The sequence below is a fragment of the Oncorhynchus mykiss genome, chromosome 2 (assembly GCF_057628025.1).
Source record: "Oncorhynchus mykiss isolate SJ-2025 chromosome 2, ASM5762802v1, whole genome shotgun sequence".
Taxonomy (NCBI): domain Eukaryota; kingdom Metazoa; phylum Chordata; class Actinopteri; order Salmoniformes; family Salmonidae; genus Oncorhynchus; species Oncorhynchus mykiss.
In genome coordinates, this window is record NC_143023.1 from 33691297 (window position 1) to 33709248 (window position 17952).

Sequence of the window (17952 nt, forward strand, 5' to 3'; positions counted from 1 at the left end):
CCCTTAACCTGGCTTATTAGTTTCATGGTTCAGAGGAAGCCTACAGTGACAGCATATGCTTCAGGGATTCATAGAGAATGCACACATCCCACTATCTATTCAAAGCTAATTAACCAGAGGAAGAATAGTCTTGTGGTAGTTGTAACCTGACAGAGGAACAGCATAGCTTTGCAGCATTCAAATAAAGCAACAATACATAAGATAACAGGAATAAACAAGGCTTTAATGTAGATAAGGGCAATAGTTTAATTCTAATAAGTTAGTCTCATTTAGCAAAATTTTTACTGACAATCAAAATGCACGCTTCTTCAGCACTCAACAATTAATCAAATGTAAATCTCATTCTCTAATCATTGTTTACACACTTAAAACCAGTCACCAATTACAACATATGTATTCTCGCCCTTCCACAGGTTGCTCTCCAAGCAATATAATACAGATTGTGTACTTGAAAAGGTGCATCTAGTTAATAAATGTACACCTAGGCTGGGATTCAATCTGAGGCGTGCTATAGAACAGACTAAGGTCATTTACGCTTGAGCCGACATGTGCAGTGGTTACCGTGAATAGGATTTCCGCAAACGTCTGAGAAAATGTCTTTAAAAAGGTACATTGTCGGCTGTCTAGTGCTTAAATTTACTCCAGGGCATCTCAAATCAAATGTTAGATATGTTACTGTCAACAGTAACATATTGTGAGTACAATCACGACTAAATAAGGAATACACAACATGCAATAAATGTATGATCTATCAGATAAAACTGATACTTATTTGACCCTTTTATACTGATTTTTCTATTGTTGAGATGGGTGTAAAGGCCTCATTGTCACCACCAGAAGGCTTACAGGTATACCCGAATGACAAGGCAATAATTCTGAAAAATCTTGACTCCTTCGTACATATTTTGGTTGTTGAAAGCATCTACCCTCTGACAACTTAACGTATAAACATTGATAAATCATGTCAAACATAAAAAGACAACATTTGTTTTCTTTTGGAATTCATGATTTCAAGCTCAATTGATTGATGCAGTAAATGCATCCTTAACAGCTGGTCCAGGGTAAATTTGTTGTTTAACTCAATGGTAAGGAGTAGGACAGGGGTTGAGAGATGACCCTAGAACAGATGTTAACAACAAAATAACCATAACCTTGTTGTGCATTATGCTAACTTATAGCGTAGGATCCCTAGACGTGAATCAGGTCGCAGGTCTATGCGTTGTGAAGCTCATGCTCCTGACCACTCCTGCCTACTGCGTCTGGATTCGACAGAGGGTCCAAGTCGGCGAACAGGTTAAACCAGGCAGAAAGGTCTTTGGCGGTCTCTGGCGTCTCTGTACAATCAGAACCAAAGGTAAACCATCTCACACAGTAAACTTGGATGTTGAATAGTAATGTCTTGTTTAATACAGGGCTTCATCTGACTCAGACATTGTGCTATTCCTGGTAATATTTATACCCAACAAGTACTCCGAAAGCGCTCATAAACACACGTTCTTGCTGGAAACAGCTTTTTTTTATGAGCTAAACCCTTTCTTTCAATTCTATTCATATGTTTTACTCGTTTGGCCCAATCCTACCTCTTGCTGCTGTTGGCCTAGAGGGGTTCTGATTGGCTCCAGATGATTGCTCTGTTGCCTGGGAGATGGGCTGTGGAATGCTCGTGGCCCAATCTGGAAGGGAGATGCAGATTTAGACCCATCTTGAGGGGATACACAACGTTGCTTGATCCAGGAGACAATAAATTACTTTCACACAGAACTTTTGTATGAACAGGACTTTGTGCAATAGACAAGAATATTGCAATTATTGAACACTGCATATCTATGCATATTCTCCAAAATACTATTGTCAGTCCATAACCATTTCAAAGGTCAAATAAGGGGTACTTAATTATATTTGTCCAGTTTCACGCATGCACAAGTATGTATGTACCCTGTACAAGTGTGGTGTGAAATGGAAACGTATTTAATAATACATTTAGATCCACATGAGGTTTAAAGATTATATTTCAGTATGACTGTTCACTTCACTAGCCCCCACTGTGAATATAGACAAACACAAAAACAGATGATGGACTAGTAGTCGTTGCCCAGACCCAGAGAGAAATGGAATGGAAAGAGATTAGCAATTAGCTATGGGTAAGCAAATCAAATAGCCAGTGCTTATTACTTATACAGCTGTAGTTTAAAAAAAGCATTTTAGGGCCACTTTTCTCTGTGGAAATAGTTACGCATGGTGAAAAAGGTTTATTTGTTGAAGTACTTATTCAGAGAGAAGAAAAACTGTCAAGGCTGACTGCACAGCCCTAATTATGTCATTTCTGGGCTCATTCATAAAATCTAACCAACCACAGGGTTGAATTTAATTACACCAATACAAATTGGTTCAATTGTCGCATGCTTCATACTCTGGTCAGGGATTTCTCCTCAATTTAATCAAGGATGATCTTTTACATGCTTTCTCTCCTCAACATCCTGTGTTTTGGAAGAACTATACGGTGATGCTTCACATGGTTTGTTTTTCAATGAAGAGCAATGCAATCTGACCAATGAATAAATATGCACAACGGTGTTGTATGATCTACAGTATTTGACCTCTGACCTGAGAGCGAAGATTGGAGATTGTTCCTGTTCTGGTCCAGGAGGTGAGATGGGAGGAAGATGGAGGAGTCTTCCTCTTGCTGGGGTTCCACTAGGCCCCCTTTACTAGTGGCTCCGCTCCCCTGGTCCCCCTTACCAAACACCTCCTGCCACTCCTGTGAGAACTCGCCCTCATCCAGAGACGTGCTGCCCAGAATCTCATTCAACAAGGCCAAGCTGTCCCTCTCTCCACCCTCCTCCTGCTCTTGACTAGAGAAGGCTGAGAGAAGATCCTCAGGCCCTGGAATAACCAATACCAAATACTGTGTTATTTAGAGGTGGACAGTGGGGCCTAACAATGGGTAGTTGATTATGTTTTTTAGGGTGAAATAATTTCACATGATCTGTTCATGTATTTTTCTCTGGTATTCATTTAGGACACAGGTGGTGCTTCTGTACATTACCTGTCATTTGTCTATTAAGGTCGATTTCTTCAAAGAATTGTCCAGAAGGTGTCTTGGTTTGAGCTGCACAGGATGAGAGTGAAAAGTGCATGGTAACTTGGTTTAAGGCCTAGATTCAATCAAATTAAGCTTTAATCCGGATTCCATGCAGCCAATGGCAATGTCCGTGATAGGCATAATACCGGTAGCTACTTGTGGATTTGACAGCTCTAACACAATTCCACCTCAGACACGGTCAACACAAAAGCTATGCGGGTGTCAGGAATCTGATTTAATCTAGCCATAAATATAGAAATATTCATAAATACACTGTTGTCCGTTACCTTCTTCATTGGACTCTTCATTGGGATCTATTGAGATAAGTCTAAGGACAACAACAAAAACACGTTACATGTGTATAGTATAGGATCCTGTGTAGTATAATGTAAGACTTTAAATTCATTCTGTCATGTTGTATGGATTCCACTTACTGGCCATCTGCAGTCTCCTCAAGATCAGTCTCTGTTTGGACTTTCTTCTCCCTCTTTTTCTTCGATCCCTGAGATGACAGTTTATCCATGGGGTCTTGGAGGCTCTGGAAGTAGAAGAATGACATACGGAGAACGTCACAAGACATGACACCGAGTGCTGTCATCTAAGTGAGGCCTTATGGTGAAACACACCGTTCTTCGTTATTGTAGATATAAAAACGGACTGTTCACCGTTTCCAAAATCCTGACAAAGATGACAGGGCTCCCGAGTGGCACAGCGGTCTAAGGCACTGCACCTCAGTGCTAGAGGCGTCACTACAGGCCCTGGTTCGATTCCAGTCTGTATCACAACCGGCCGTGATTGGGAGTCCCATAGGGCGGCGCACAATTGGCCCAGCGTCGTCCGGGTTAGGGTTTAGCCGGGGTAGGCAGTCATTGTAAATAATAATTTGTTCTTAGCTGACTTGCCTAGTTAAATAAAATAAAAAATATGATAGAGGCCTCCCTCACCTTGATTGTAGAGAACTCATATTGCTGGCAGCCCTTAAAGCTCTCATGAATGGCAGCCATAGTGTGAGACGTCTTCTCCCAGAAGTGCAACAGGGTGGTCTGAAACACACACATACTTATTAGCACAAGGCTGTAGCCAACAATTACTATTATGCAATAATTGTTATTTTACTTTCTGTGCATACACCACTCCTTGATATTCCGGTGTACCTGGTATGTGGTTAAAACATGAGAAAGCAGATTACAGCGGCTGGCTCCTAATAAATCGACTTTCTGGCAGACATCATTCTTCAGTTTGTCAAAGCTTGTTTTAGTGGTTCGCACCTGCACTTGAACCTGAGATGAGAGGAGAGATTAAATATTACTCAACAGAAGGAAGACAGGATCATAACATAGGCACAACATTGCATGGAATAAAGATCACACATGAGAATACACTGATGTTGCAAGTGCAACTGAAGTATTTCTCACTCAAGATAACCCTTGAGTGTAACCAACACAAAACAGAAGAAAACATGCCTTTCCCCTAGTTCCCATGAATCAGCTCCATACTGAAGTACACAATCACACACAACACATTTACAGTAAATTGCACCATCTAGTGGTAAATATAACCATTTCCATTTTCTGTTTGATTCTATGAAATTCTGATTTAAATTTGCTCTAAAGAAACTGGTACAAATGCTTAATCAATCTGGCCCACTGACTCCATATGATTGAGACCTATATCTAAAGAGAATATGCTAACCTTGCGGAATTTCTCCATCTGTTTGTGTGTGTCTGGATCGAGCTCCTGGGATACATCCTTCATCCAGAGCAGTGCTCCACGGTATTCCGTCCTGGACTGTTCCATGCGGTTCACCGTCAGCCAGGTGTCAGAGATGGCCCGGTATCGGAAAGTCTCCACCTCCTGGTAGAGGCGAGACAAAGGACTACGCAGAGACAGCCTGAGGGGGACAAAAGACTGTCATCAACAGAGAACAAATGAAGTGCAGCTGACACAATGTGGATGAGTGAGTGAGGAGCAGCAGCTGGATGAAAATATCCATTTAGAAAGAAGATGATTGTCTGTTCACCTTTTTTCTGCTCCTGAATCTTTTGACTGGGTTATTGTCACTAAAGCTTAAAGATGTAGCAGCAAACAGTAAGTAAACACACTGATAAACCTTCACCTAAACAACATGGATTATCATAGCACTCTCTCAATTGTGAGTCATCAGTTTCTATTCAAACACTCTGGGTACTGTGTTGATACAGTACAGGCCTATGTCTGTCGGAATACAAAGCTGTCACTGTATGCCGTTTTCTTTCTCTTTTTGTCTCCACACAGCAGACTCCTAGCCTGTCCCTTAGGAGCCAATTGACGCAATCGTCTATCTCATGTCTCTCTACACTGGTAGTCTGTATTCTCCTCTGTAAGAGGGAGACTACTATCATAGGTAGTGTGTGAGTTTCAAGTTCATTTTCACCCCCCAAAAATGTACCTTTATAAATATAGCATTCTATGCATCATCACATTTGCAGACTTATGTAAGATAGCCCACTATTCATAATGTGATGAGTAGATTGGATAGTCATGATTTAGGCTAATAATAGAACTCAATCACTGTTCGCAAAAAAAGACTGTTCAATGCACGGCTGAGCGCGTAGTGACGTAGAGATATAGGCTATATCAGATATGTTTCTTCTTTCTTTGCACAGGAAGAAATGTGGCCTTTCATAAACACATTTCATGCAATTCTACTACACTTTATAAGCAGAATATTTTTTTTATAAATACGACAGAAATTACAGGGTAACCTACTCTGCTGAGAATGACAAACAGATCAATAAAAATTGAAAGAGACACAAATACTTACAATATGACGTCCATCTAACCCGGAAGAGGAAATGATTGTCCAAAAACAAACTTTCAAGTGGCACTGATCAGTGAACACTCACCGGGGATATATAGCGGATGATCTCGGATGGTGCTGATAAGTTTGTTCGCTCAATTATGTTGAGCATTTTGATAACTAAAAGACAGTATTTTCATCGTCCTCTCTTTACAGCAACAGCCATTTGCTTTCAAAACTATGTTTTCCCGCGATTGCAATATTTCAAAATCCAATATGCCTGGCTGAGCCTCTGCTTTTCACTGACAGTCGCAACTCAACAATCATCTATTTGGTATTTGCCACGCACACGCTGAAGAAATTGCGGGCCCTTCCGACTGTAGGCAATGTGATTTAAAACAATTCACAGCAAATATTTTTTTACATTTAGAAGATGCTCTTATTCAAAGTGACTTACAGGTACAATTGGGGTAAAGTGCCTTGCTCAAGGGCACTAAACACATTTTTCACCTAGTCGGCTCAAGGATTCAAACCAGCGACATTTCAGTTACTGGCCCAACACTCTTAACAGCTAAGCTACCTTCCACCCATTTTAAAAGAAGCTAATGATCCTCTGTGGACAAATCATGCTTTCTGGTGTAGTAGCCTATTTTGAATGATTACATTTTTTTGTATAGACAGGAGTAGGCTAATTAGGCTATATCATTTTGCCATTTTAATTCCCCTAGCCTTATGGACACGCCGCCTATGACTACTATCCTACATGTCTGTCTTACTACACTAGTAGTCTGTCTCATTTCCTCTAGTAGAGGGAGACAGACATGCAGGATAGTGGTCTGTCTCTCTACCTTGTAATGTGAGCCCCCTATTCTGTCTATCTATCTACACTGCAATATCCAGTGTGTCTGTCTGTCCTCTGGTAGTGTGGTCCAGGTACAAACCTCTGCTGGGAGGAGAAGCAGAGAGCCTTCCCGGTAGCCTGCATTATCTTTCCAGCCCTGGTCCGGTCCTGGGAGCCCTGTGAGCGCAGGAACCGCCCCAACTCATTCTCCTCCTGGGATAGAACTGAAGAGAAGGGATAGAACCACATGGTAGAACTCAGAGGATTGAACAGGGCTTTAGAATCTGGGTCCAGAAGGACCTTGGGTACCCAGATGTAACTGGGTCCGACATGGAAGCGGGTGCCAGATGTGAGGGTGAAAAGACTCACAGCAGATTCTTCTCTGGTACTGCTCGATCACCTTCAATAGCTCCATGCACGTTCTCTGGACAGAGTGAAACACCTACAATGCCATGGAAAAATGACTTATGCCAGTCAACAAATACAGTGCCTTGCGAAAGTATTCGGCCCCCTTGAACTTTGCGACCTTTTGCCACATTTCAGGCTTCAAACATAAAGATATAAAACTGTATTTTTTTGTGAAGAATCAACAACAAGTGGGACACAATCATGAAGTGGAACGACATTTATTGGATATTTCAAACTTTTTTAACAAATCAAAAACTGAAAAATTGGGTGTGCAAAATTATTCAGCCCCTTTACTTTCAGTGCAGCAAACTCTCTCCAGAAGTTCAGTGAGGATCTCTGAATGATCCAATGTTGACCTAAATTACTAATGATGATAAATACAATCCACCTGTGTGTAATCAAGTCTCCGTATAAATGCACCTGCACTGTGATAGTCTCAGAGGTCCGTCAAAAGCGCAGAGAGCATCATGAAGAACAAGGAACACACCAGGCAGGTCCGAGATACTGTTGTGGAGAAGTTTAAAGCCGGATTTGGATACAAAAAGATTTCCCAAGCTTTAAACATCCCAAGGAGCACTGTGCAAGCGATAATATTGAAATGGAAGGAGTATCAGACCACTGCAAATCTACCAAGACCTGGCCGTCCCTCTAAACTTTCAGCTCATACAAGGAGAAGACTGATCAGAGATGCAGCCAAGAGGCCCATGATCACTCTGGATGAACTGCAGAGATCTACAGCTGAGGTGGGAGACTCTGTCCATAGGACAACAATCAGTCGTATATTGCACAAATCTGGCCTTTATGGAAGAGTGGCAAGAAGAAAGCCATTTCTTAAAGATATCCATAAAAAGTGTTGTTTAAAGTTTGCCACAAGCCACCTGGGAGACACACCAAACATGTCGAAGAAGGTGCTCTGGTCAAATGAAACCAAAATTGAACTTTTTGGCAACAATGCAAAACGTTATGTTTGGCATAAAAGCAACACAGCTGAACACACCATCCCCACTGTCAAACATGGTGGTGGCAGCATCATGGTTTGGGCCTGCTTTTCTTCAGCAGGGACAGGGAAGATGGTTAAAATTGATGGGAAGATGGATGGAGCCAAATACAGGACCATTCTGGAAGAAAACCTGATGGAGTCTGCAAAAGACCTGAGACTGGGACGGAGATTTGTCTTCCAACAAGACAATGATCCAAATAATAATTTTAACAATTTTGCACGTCCAATTTTTCAGTTTTTGATTTGTTAAAAAAGTTTGAAATCTCCAATAAATGTCGTTCCACTTCATGATTGTGTCCCACTTGTTGTTGATTCTTCACAAAAAAATAGTTATATGTCTTTATGTTTGAAGCCCAAAATGTGGAAAAAGGTCGCAAAGTTCAAGGGGGCCGAATACTTTCGTAAGGCACTGTATATATATGCATTTTATCCAAATCATTAACAATCATCTGCCTATGTTATGTGAGATGAACAGAGGTTGATACTTGATATTGTCAGGTCTTTGGTAATTGGCACAACAGTTGTCTATCTATGACAATGTATCCATGACACAGTAACAAAACAGATTTGAAGCATTTGATCTGTGAAGCGAACCTCCAGTTTGCCATCCAGGTCTGCGTCTGACGCCACGACATGTTCGTCCTCTTTCTTTCCCGTGACCTTGATGATCTTCTGTTTGGTTTTCCAGTACTTTTGCTGGAACTTGTTCACAACAGACGAGTCTTGGCTTTCAATAAAGCGGTCAAAATACTCCCGGGAGTAGCCACCGCTGCAATGACATCCGAAACGGTCAAAGTCTTGTTACTTTATCAACCATATGGCAAAGAACAAATACATTTGTGATGTTAATTCAAAGATGGCGAGTGTTTGTGTACTCACTAATTTCCCCTCTCCATTTTGTCAGGTTACCTGTAACGTAGGTTACATGTTATGTCATGGCTTTGCAGGCCAACTTCAACTCCATTCACCAGGTAGGTCTGGACCAATGGTGTTGACCCATGGACTAAAACTGTATGAGTTTCTACCTGCCCATTGGTTGAGGTCAAATATTAACCAAAAGTAGCTACTGTGAAAACAAAGTTGACATTCAACACCATTTTGAAAAGTGCACCTGCTGCCCCGCTTGTTTTCCTTGACAGTCATGGGCAAATGATTGGCAGAATGGTACATTTATTAGCCCAATCCTTCTGTTTGAATGGAAACTTTTTTTATATATACCTTTAACAAAAAAAACATTTATATAAAATGTATCATGTTAGGGGACTCATTATCTTGCTCGATAGACAGTTGAAAACAAAAAATATATTTTTTAATTGAGAAATAGGTAGGTAGGAGATATATATATATATTCAATAACCATTTACAAAATTAAACAAGGCTCAACCTATCATGCTAGTCTAGTCTGTAGGCTAACAGTGCAGACCCGAAAGGGCCTGGCAATATTCTGTCACGATTCAGCAGCCTCTGATAATAAGGTACCTGGTTTAGGCCTGTCGCTGACAAGGCAAGCACGCACCTTGTTCAAGACATTATCATCATCAGATAGCCAAGGATAATCCCATAACAGAAGATTTATAATAAAACGATTCCTGCATATGAATGAATGCAATGTCCGGTTTACTCGACCGCCGTACGAGAATAAACAGAACGCTTCGCATCATCAGCGTATGTGAACCAGACTGCCCTCTCCATATCCTTTGTGCCGCCAATAACCACCTATTGACCAAAAGCAATTAATTTACATTGAAAATCACATACCTTGCTGTGTTGATAGCCTACCATTCAGCTATAGCCAACGTCCATACATTTATTATACTATTATTGACTAGGCTATACAGCGTAATCAGCATCTCATTCTGTTGAATACAATCCTTGCACTGAATGATCGATGACGTCATGTAACAACGCACCAAACTCGCTCCCATAAAAAAGGGTGCAGTCGAGTTTGTTGATCAAATATTTGGGATTAGCAAATAAAGCGGAAGGCGATAGGTTTGCGTGAATTTCCTCTCTGCATTATATAAGTGTTCGTCGTGAAAAAAAACACGTTGCAAATAATGTTTTTTTTTTGGGGGGGGGGGGGGGGGGGATAGTATACATTTTTTATTGTAGGCCTATGTGAACTGTAGTGGCCTTGAGGACACGGTTGATAGTAAATATGAGAAATTACATTAAATGGGGACAGTAGGTAAAAATAGCTTGATGCCCACCTCAGAGGACATTTACTAACAAGCTCCTATTTAATGTGGAAAAATAATAATATCACACTGCTCTGAAAACTCACCTCACTATTCCTAAAATATGTACCCGTTAAGCTCTGTTTATGCCTGGTTCTAACTTCCATGCTTTGTCTTGTCCACATTCTGATTGTGCCCTCATCTTCAGACAGGTGCAGACGATTAAAAGATGCATTGTGATCTGATCTTCCAGACCTCGGAGGTAGTCAGGCACTCATTGGTCGAGATCCCCTGCTCAAACGTTGCATGGGCATCAACCAATGGTTGTGTGCCACGTCATCGACTGTCAACGACGGACAGATTGCCACAACGTATGATGTGGTTAGCTGATACCAAAAATACATGTGGTGGCACAATTGATTTATGACATCAATATCTGTCTTAAAATAAATAAATACATATTATTGAAGAAGACAGTCATACCGTAACGTTGGTGTTTTACTCAATAAATTACTGAGAGTTTATATATATAGAATGTGCAACTCTCAATTTTTTTTTATCTGGGTGTGCTTCAGCTATTCTTTTTATTAGATCAATATCTGTTTTAAATAAATAAATAAATGCATATTATTTTGAAAGAATAGCTGCCAAATAAATTTCATACAGGGAGGGACCAGGAAATCTGGTCGCAATGCAGACACAGTGGACTGATATGAGACACATTTTAATACCACGTGTGTACCACAGGAGGTTGGTGGCACCTTCATTTGGGAGGACGGGCTCGTGGCAATGGCTTGAGCTGAATAGGTGGAATGGTAGCAAATACATCAAACACATGGTTTCCATTTGCTCTGTTCCACCCATTATTATGAGCCGTCCACCCCTCAGCAGCCTCCACTGGAGTAGACTTATTTACCACCACAAAGCGCCTATTTACCATCTATTTACCACCACAAAGCAAAGCTGGCACTAAGACCGCTCTCAACCAACTCTATAAGGCCATAAGCAAAGAAGAAAATGCTCACCCAAAAGCGGTGCTCCTAGTGGCCGAGGACTTTAATGCGGGCAAACTTAATTCAGTTTTACCAATTTTTTTAACAGCATGTCACATGTGCAACCAGGGAAGAAAAAAATCCTAGACCACCTTTACTCCACATACAGAGATGCATGCAAAGCTCTCCCCCGCCATCCATTTGGCAAATCTGACCACAATTCTATCCTCCTGATTCCTGCTCACCAGCAAAAACTAAAGCAGGAAGTACCAGTGACTCGCTTATTACGGAAGTGGTCAGATGATGTGGATGTACACTACAGAACTGTTTGCTAGCACAGACTGGAACATGTTCCGGGATTCATCCAATGACATGGAGGAATACACCACCTCAGTCACCGGTTCATCAATAAATGCATCGATGACGTCATCCCCACAGTGACTGTACGCACATTTCCCAACCAGAAGCCATGGCAACATCCACAACATCCGCATTGAGCTAAAGGCTAGAGCAGCCGCCCTCAAGGAGCTATAGACTAATCCGGACGTTTATAAGAAATCCCGCTATGCCCTCAGACAAACCATCAAACAGACAAAGGGTCAAAACAGGATTAAGATTGAATCCTACTACACTGGCCCTGACACTCGTCAGATGTGGCAGGGCTTGAAAACTATTACGGACCACAAAGGGAAACACAGACGCAAGCTGCACAGTGATGCGAGCCTACCAAACGAGCTAAATGCCTTTTGTGTTCGCTTTGAGGCAAGTGACACTGAAGCATGCGCAAGAGCACCAGCTGTTCTGGATGACTGTGTGATAACACTCTCGGTTGCTGAGGTGAACAAAACCTTTAAACAGGTCAACATTCATGAAGCCGCTGGGCCAGACGGACTACCAGGACGTGTACTCACAGCATGCGCGGACCAACTGTCAAGTGTCTTCACTGACATTTTCAACCTCTCCCTGACCAAGTCTGTAATACCTACATGTTTCAAGCAGACCACCAAAGTTCCTGTGCCCAAGGAAGCAAAGGTAACCTGCTTAAATGATTACCGCCCCGTGGCACTCACGTCGGTAGCCATGAAGTGCTTTGAAAGGCTGGTCATGGCTCACATCAACAGCATCCTCCCGGACACCCTAGACCCACTCCAATTCGCATACCGTCCCAACAGATCCACAGATGACGCAATCTCAATCGCACTCCACACCGCCGTTTCTCACCTGGACAAAAGGAACATCTATGTGAGAATACTGTTCATCGACTACAGCTCAGCGTTTAACGCCATAGAGCCCATGAAGCCTAGGGCCCACGTAGGGCCCACGATCACTAAGCTAAGGACTCTGGGACTAAACACCTCCCTCTGCAACTGGATCCTGGACTTCCTGACAGGCCGCCCCCAGGTGGTAAGAGTAGGCAGCAACATGTCTGCCACGCTGATCCTTAACACTGGGGCCCCTCAGGGGTGTGTACTTAGTCCCCTCCTGTATTCCTTGTTCACCCACGACTGCGTGGCCAAACACGACTCCAACACCATTATTAAGTTTGCTGATGACACAGCAGTGGTAGGCCTGATCACCGACAACGATGAGACAGCCTAAAGGGAGGAGGTCAGAGAACTGGCAGTGTGGTGCCAGGACAACAACCTCTCCCTCAACGTGAGCAAGACAAAGGAGCTGATCGTGGATTACAGGAAAAGGCCCCCATTTACATCGATGGGGCTGTAGTGGAGCGGGTCGAGAGGTTCAAGTTCCTTGGTGTTCACATCACCAACGAACTATCACGGTCCAAACATACCAAGACAGTCGTGAAGAGGGCACGACAAAACCTTTTCCCCCTCAGGAGACTGAAAAGATTTGTCATGGTTCTACGTCAAAAGGTTCTACAGCTGCACCATCGAGTGCATCCAGACCGGTTGCATCACCGCCTGATATGGCAACTGCTTGGCATCTGACTGTAAGGCACTACAGAGGGTAGTGTGAACGGCCCAGTACATCACTGGGGCCAAGCTTCCTGCCATCCAGGACCTATATAATAGGCGGTGTCAGAGGAAAGCCCATAACATTGTCAGAGACTCCAGTCACCCAAGTTTTGGCTGCTTTCTCTGCTACCGCACGGCAATCGGTACCGGAGTGCCAAGTCTAGGACCAAAAGGCTCCTCAACAGCTTCTATCCCCAAGCCATTAGACTGCTGAACAATTCATAAAAATCTCCACCGGACAATTTACATCCCATATCTATTAGGCGGAATACCGCAATGTGCAATCACAGCAGCAAGCATTGTGGCCAGTTGCCATAAGAAAAGGGCAACTAGTGGAGCACAAACAACATTGTAAATACTTATTTATCTTCCGCCACTATTCGTACTACAACTATTTGCACATTGCTAAAAACACTGTACATAGCTGATAATATAACACTTGAAATGTCTTTGTCTTTTAGAAATTATTTTGAGTGCAATTTTTACTGTTCATTTCTAATCGTTTAATGTTGATTTTGTTTAAAAAAAAAATGTCTCACATATGTTTATTGTTTATTTCACTTGCTCTGGCAATGTGAACATAACCAATAAAGAAGCACCATTGAATGGAGAGAGTGAGAGAGAGAAGGGAAAGAGAGAGAGAGCATCAAATTATAACAGAATGTGTCTTTGAATTACTAGAGGCGCACAATGTTTTCATAATAAAGACATATTTGTAAGAGGCAACATCTGTACTGCGATAACATGGTTTCCATCAGCATACTGTACAGTAACAGACTATGGACTATCAAGGAAATAAATAGCAGATATGCTGTGGGAACAGTTATGACCATGGGATGGCAGCAAAACATCAAGGAAAGGAGAAAGAATTGTCCCTCCCTTTCCATTGAAGCACTGACCAACAGATGTGATTGTCTCATCATGACAGAAGTCCATTCAAGTATAGTTCCTTACATTGCATGCTATTATGGAGATGATGCCTCATCGATTCAATGGCAAAGATTCAATGAATAACAATTTGTTGAATCCTCATTGTGAGTTCCAACATCATAAGCCTACCAAAAGGCTGATGACTGAACCAAATAACCTTTTTTATGTCTGTATCTATGTAATGCATATTTATGTGCATCTATATCCATGTAATGTATTTTTGTGTGTATCTACTGTACATCAATGTAACCTATCTTTTTGTGTATCTACTGTATATCTATGTCATCTATCTCTGATATAGATACACACAAAGATACATTACATATATATAGATTACATTGATATAGATACACACAAAGATGCATTCATTACATAGATACACACAAAGATAGATTACATAGATATAGATACACACAAAGATAGATTTCATAGATACCTTTGTGTGTTCACTACCGTTCAAAAGTTTGGGGTCACTTAGAAATGTCCTTGTTTTTGAAAGAAAAGCAAAAATTTTTGTCCATTAAAATAACATCAAATTGATCAGAAATGCAGTGTAGACATTGCTAATATTGTAAATAACTATTGTAGCTGGAAACAGCTGATTTTTAATGGAATATCTACATAGGCGTACAGAGGCCCATCCTCAGTAATCGAACCCACAAATGCTGATGCTCCAGATACTCAACTAGTCTAAAGAAGGCCAGTTGTATTGCTTCTTTAACCAGAACAACAGTTTTCAGCTGTGCTAACATAATTGCAAAATGGTTTTCTAATGATCAATTAGCCTTTTAAAATTGTAAACTTGGATTAGCTAACACAACGTGCCATTGGAACACAGGAATGATGGTTGCTGAGGATGGGCCTCTGTATGCCTATGTAGATATTCCATTAAAAATCAGCTGTTTCCAGCTACAATAGTCATTTACAACATTAACAATGTCTAAAATGTATTTCTGATCAAGTTTATGTTATTTTAATGGACAAAAATGTGCTTTTCTTTCAAAAACAAGGACATTTCTAAGTGACCCCAAACTTTTGAATGGTAGTATATCTCTAAAATGCATCTTTGTGTGTATATACAGTATGTAATGTTTGGCACCATGCACTTTAAGGGACCACAATTGATTTAACTAGGCAAGAACAAATTCCTACTTACAATGACAGCTTACCGGGGAAAGGTGGGTTAACTGCCTTGTTCAGGGGCAGAGAAACAGATGTTTACCTTGTCAGCTCAGGGATTTGATCCTGCAACCTTTCGGTTACTGGCCCAATGCTCTAACCACTAAGCTACCCACCACCCCAATGGAAAGAACTCATTGACTTTTTGTTGTGTTATTCCTGTCAGGTGTTTAATATGTACTGTATGTGCTGTGTGTATATGTCTTTTTTTAAACTGGCAAATAAAATCAATCAATCAATTATTGATGGATTTATAACAATTATATGTGTTTAATCACTTATTTCCTTTTATGTAAAGAGGTCATTCTCATTAAAGATGTAAAAACTTTGTGTTACGTGAATCTATGCAAAGTATAATCTACGAACACAGAACCAAATCTACCTAAAGCACTACTCTGTCATACTCTTCACACAAATCAAAATACGTCTCCTTTCCACTTAATTTAAACTTCCCTTTTCTCTGAGAAGTTCATAGCTTGACCTCTGACTTCACTGGAGGGCTCTAGGCCAATCTCGTAGTGTCTCACTTTAATCTTGATCTCCATAATTTCCATACTTACTGATGTCCTCCACCCTATCTGTTCCCCCAACTGGTCTTATCTCAACGTTCTGGATCTTATCAAACGAATTGGTTCTACTTAAACTACACAAGAAAATAGAGCATGTTAAAAGTGTTTTTTTTTTTGCAATAAAATTAAATCAGGATAGACTCTCAGAGAATGGTTATCGATTTATGAAGATCTCAATCAGACCGGAGGCTTCCTAACTGATTGATTCTTTCTGTCTGACAAGTGCCATTCTAGGACTGCAGCTTCTGTCCCCACACTTGAGGATAATCTCCATTAAGATCTTGTGTCTTCCTTGTCACGGTCTTGTTCTTTGTTAAAATACTTCCCTCTACCCTCTCACAGTCTCTGCTACATTAGCAAATGTCACAATTAACGAATAATTGAGCAAATTGGTTTGTTTCTGCAACCAACAAATGCTGTATTATTTCCTAGTACACTGGGTCAACATGAAAATGAAAAAAAAAAACTGTTTGTCACTAGAGAGGTTTCCACTCCTCCAGATTCCCTGACCCCCAAATGGACTATTCCTGCTTTGATACGTCACTAACAATTGCCCAATTGACTTTTCTCTCTGCAGTTAAGCTTGATGATAAGGAACCATGGCATTTACTGAGACCCACAATGCACTGCTCTTATCTCTGTATCGGCTGTACAGTAAAGCTATGTCCGGATTTGATGGGAAACAATTCTAGATGGTTTGTATAGATTGGTCGTTTTTATTAGGGAGTCACCATTCCTCTCTCCATCCTTATCATGGTGGACCTAGGCTTATGCCAAATGAAAACAATACAAATGAGATGTATAAAAACCTAGGTCCATATTTTACACAGCACACTTGACCACAAGACTCTCCTGACCATTCTAGTAAGCATTATGTTCACTTTACCAGCCTTGTATCCCGACTCTTACAGATGGAGAGAGAAGACCTGATAAAGGCTTTGTGCCAAAACCCAGTGCTTTTCCAACATTTCTTTCTCTCTTGAGTAATGACCAGGTAAACCATTTTTTTTTAAAACCTAAACTTCTCTGCCCATCTCTGTTACAAAGTAGTGCCTGTTTCTCTCTACCTTTCCTCAGTTTGTCACTAGAACATGATCCAGACTCCAAGCCGAACTCCTCAGTGCCAAGTCATGATTCATCACTTCTTCTGCTTGTGTTTGAAGATTAGTCTGTAGCACAGATACATCCTCACTGGGCATCCAGGCAGCTTAGAGGCCAAAATCCATAATCCCTTCCCCTTCATGGGAATTGTCCATGCACTTTCCTATACTGCAATACGGTCCCATTTCAGCAGGCTTTCAAGTCCCAGCCACACACAACCAGTGATGTGTATGTTGTGTGTTTCACCAAGAGTTGATTTTGGAGGGTTAGATTGGGATATTATATTTTGGATCCCCTACGCATCAACAGTTAATTGTTGTCAGTTACTCTCGGAACAGATGGGACAAGCCCTCTTAATGTTCAAACTACTCAATAATATTTGCTTTTAATAGGCTGAATGACATTGAAATCGAGTCTTGTTTTTATAGTTTCTCTGAATTTCACTGTACAAAAAATAGCATAAGCTTTTGTCAGGGAAAGTAAAGTACTATTTGTTAATGCCAGTGCCTGGCTAGTTCCATCCCCACATTGTTCGGCATGCTATGTGGCACTGAGGACAGAATTCACATTACTGTGTTGGCACAGAGTTTGACTCATTCAAGGTTATGCCTTGATTTAATGGTGATGCATTTTTTAAGTGCATCATCTCTCTCTCTCTCTCTGCGTAGCACCTAGTCCATCTCTGTCACAAACACTGCCTTTCCATCTCACCTTTAGCGGTAGAGCTAGGAGGAGTGGTTCTAGAGATATAAATCAATTGAAAATTAACCCCCAGCTCAAAAACATGCCGACCCTGATTGTTTCATTGCCAGAATATCCAAGGCGGGGTGGCAGCAGAGTAGTTAAAAGTAAACATGGCACTGTATACATCAACTGGTCATGAATCATAATTACCTTTATTTACATGCTTAGATA

At 41.2% G+C, this 17952-nt stretch overlaps 1 protein-coding gene across 1 annotated transcript; it reads right to left on the reverse strand.

The window, feature by feature from the left end:
* Positions 1 to 202: 202 nt before the first annotated feature.
* Positions 203 to 10169, reverse strand: LOC110488127 (islet cell autoantigen 1). Its single transcript, XM_021560161.3, has 14 exons — positions 9869 to 10169; positions 8990 to 9019; positions 8705 to 8879; positions 7072 to 7144; positions 6803 to 6926; positions 4775 to 4973; positions 4237 to 4362; positions 4027 to 4125; positions 3517 to 3620; positions 3370 to 3410; positions 3047 to 3109; positions 2605 to 2883; positions 1581 to 1673; positions 203 to 1334 (listed from the first exon to the last, which is right to left on the reverse strand). Exons 2-14 carry the CDS (start codon positions 9004 to 9006, stop codon positions 1213 to 1215), a joined length of 1515 nt encoding a protein of 504 aa, XP_021415836.1. The 5' UTR covers positions 9007 to 9019; positions 9869 to 10169; the 3' UTR covers positions 203 to 1212.
* Between the last annotated feature and the right edge of the window lie 7783 nt (positions 10170 to 17952).

Coding starts and splice junctions, on each gene's coding strand:
- LOC110488127 (XM_021560161.3), bottom strand. Junction 4,363..4,774: donor AGATGGAGAAATTCCGCAAG/GTTAGCATATTC, acceptor CTCTCATCTCAG/GTTCAAGTGCAGGTGCGAAC. Junction 3,110..3,369: donor TGAAGAGTCCAATGAAGAAG/GTAACGGACAAC, acceptor CATCCTGTGCAG/CTCAAACCAAGACACCTTCT.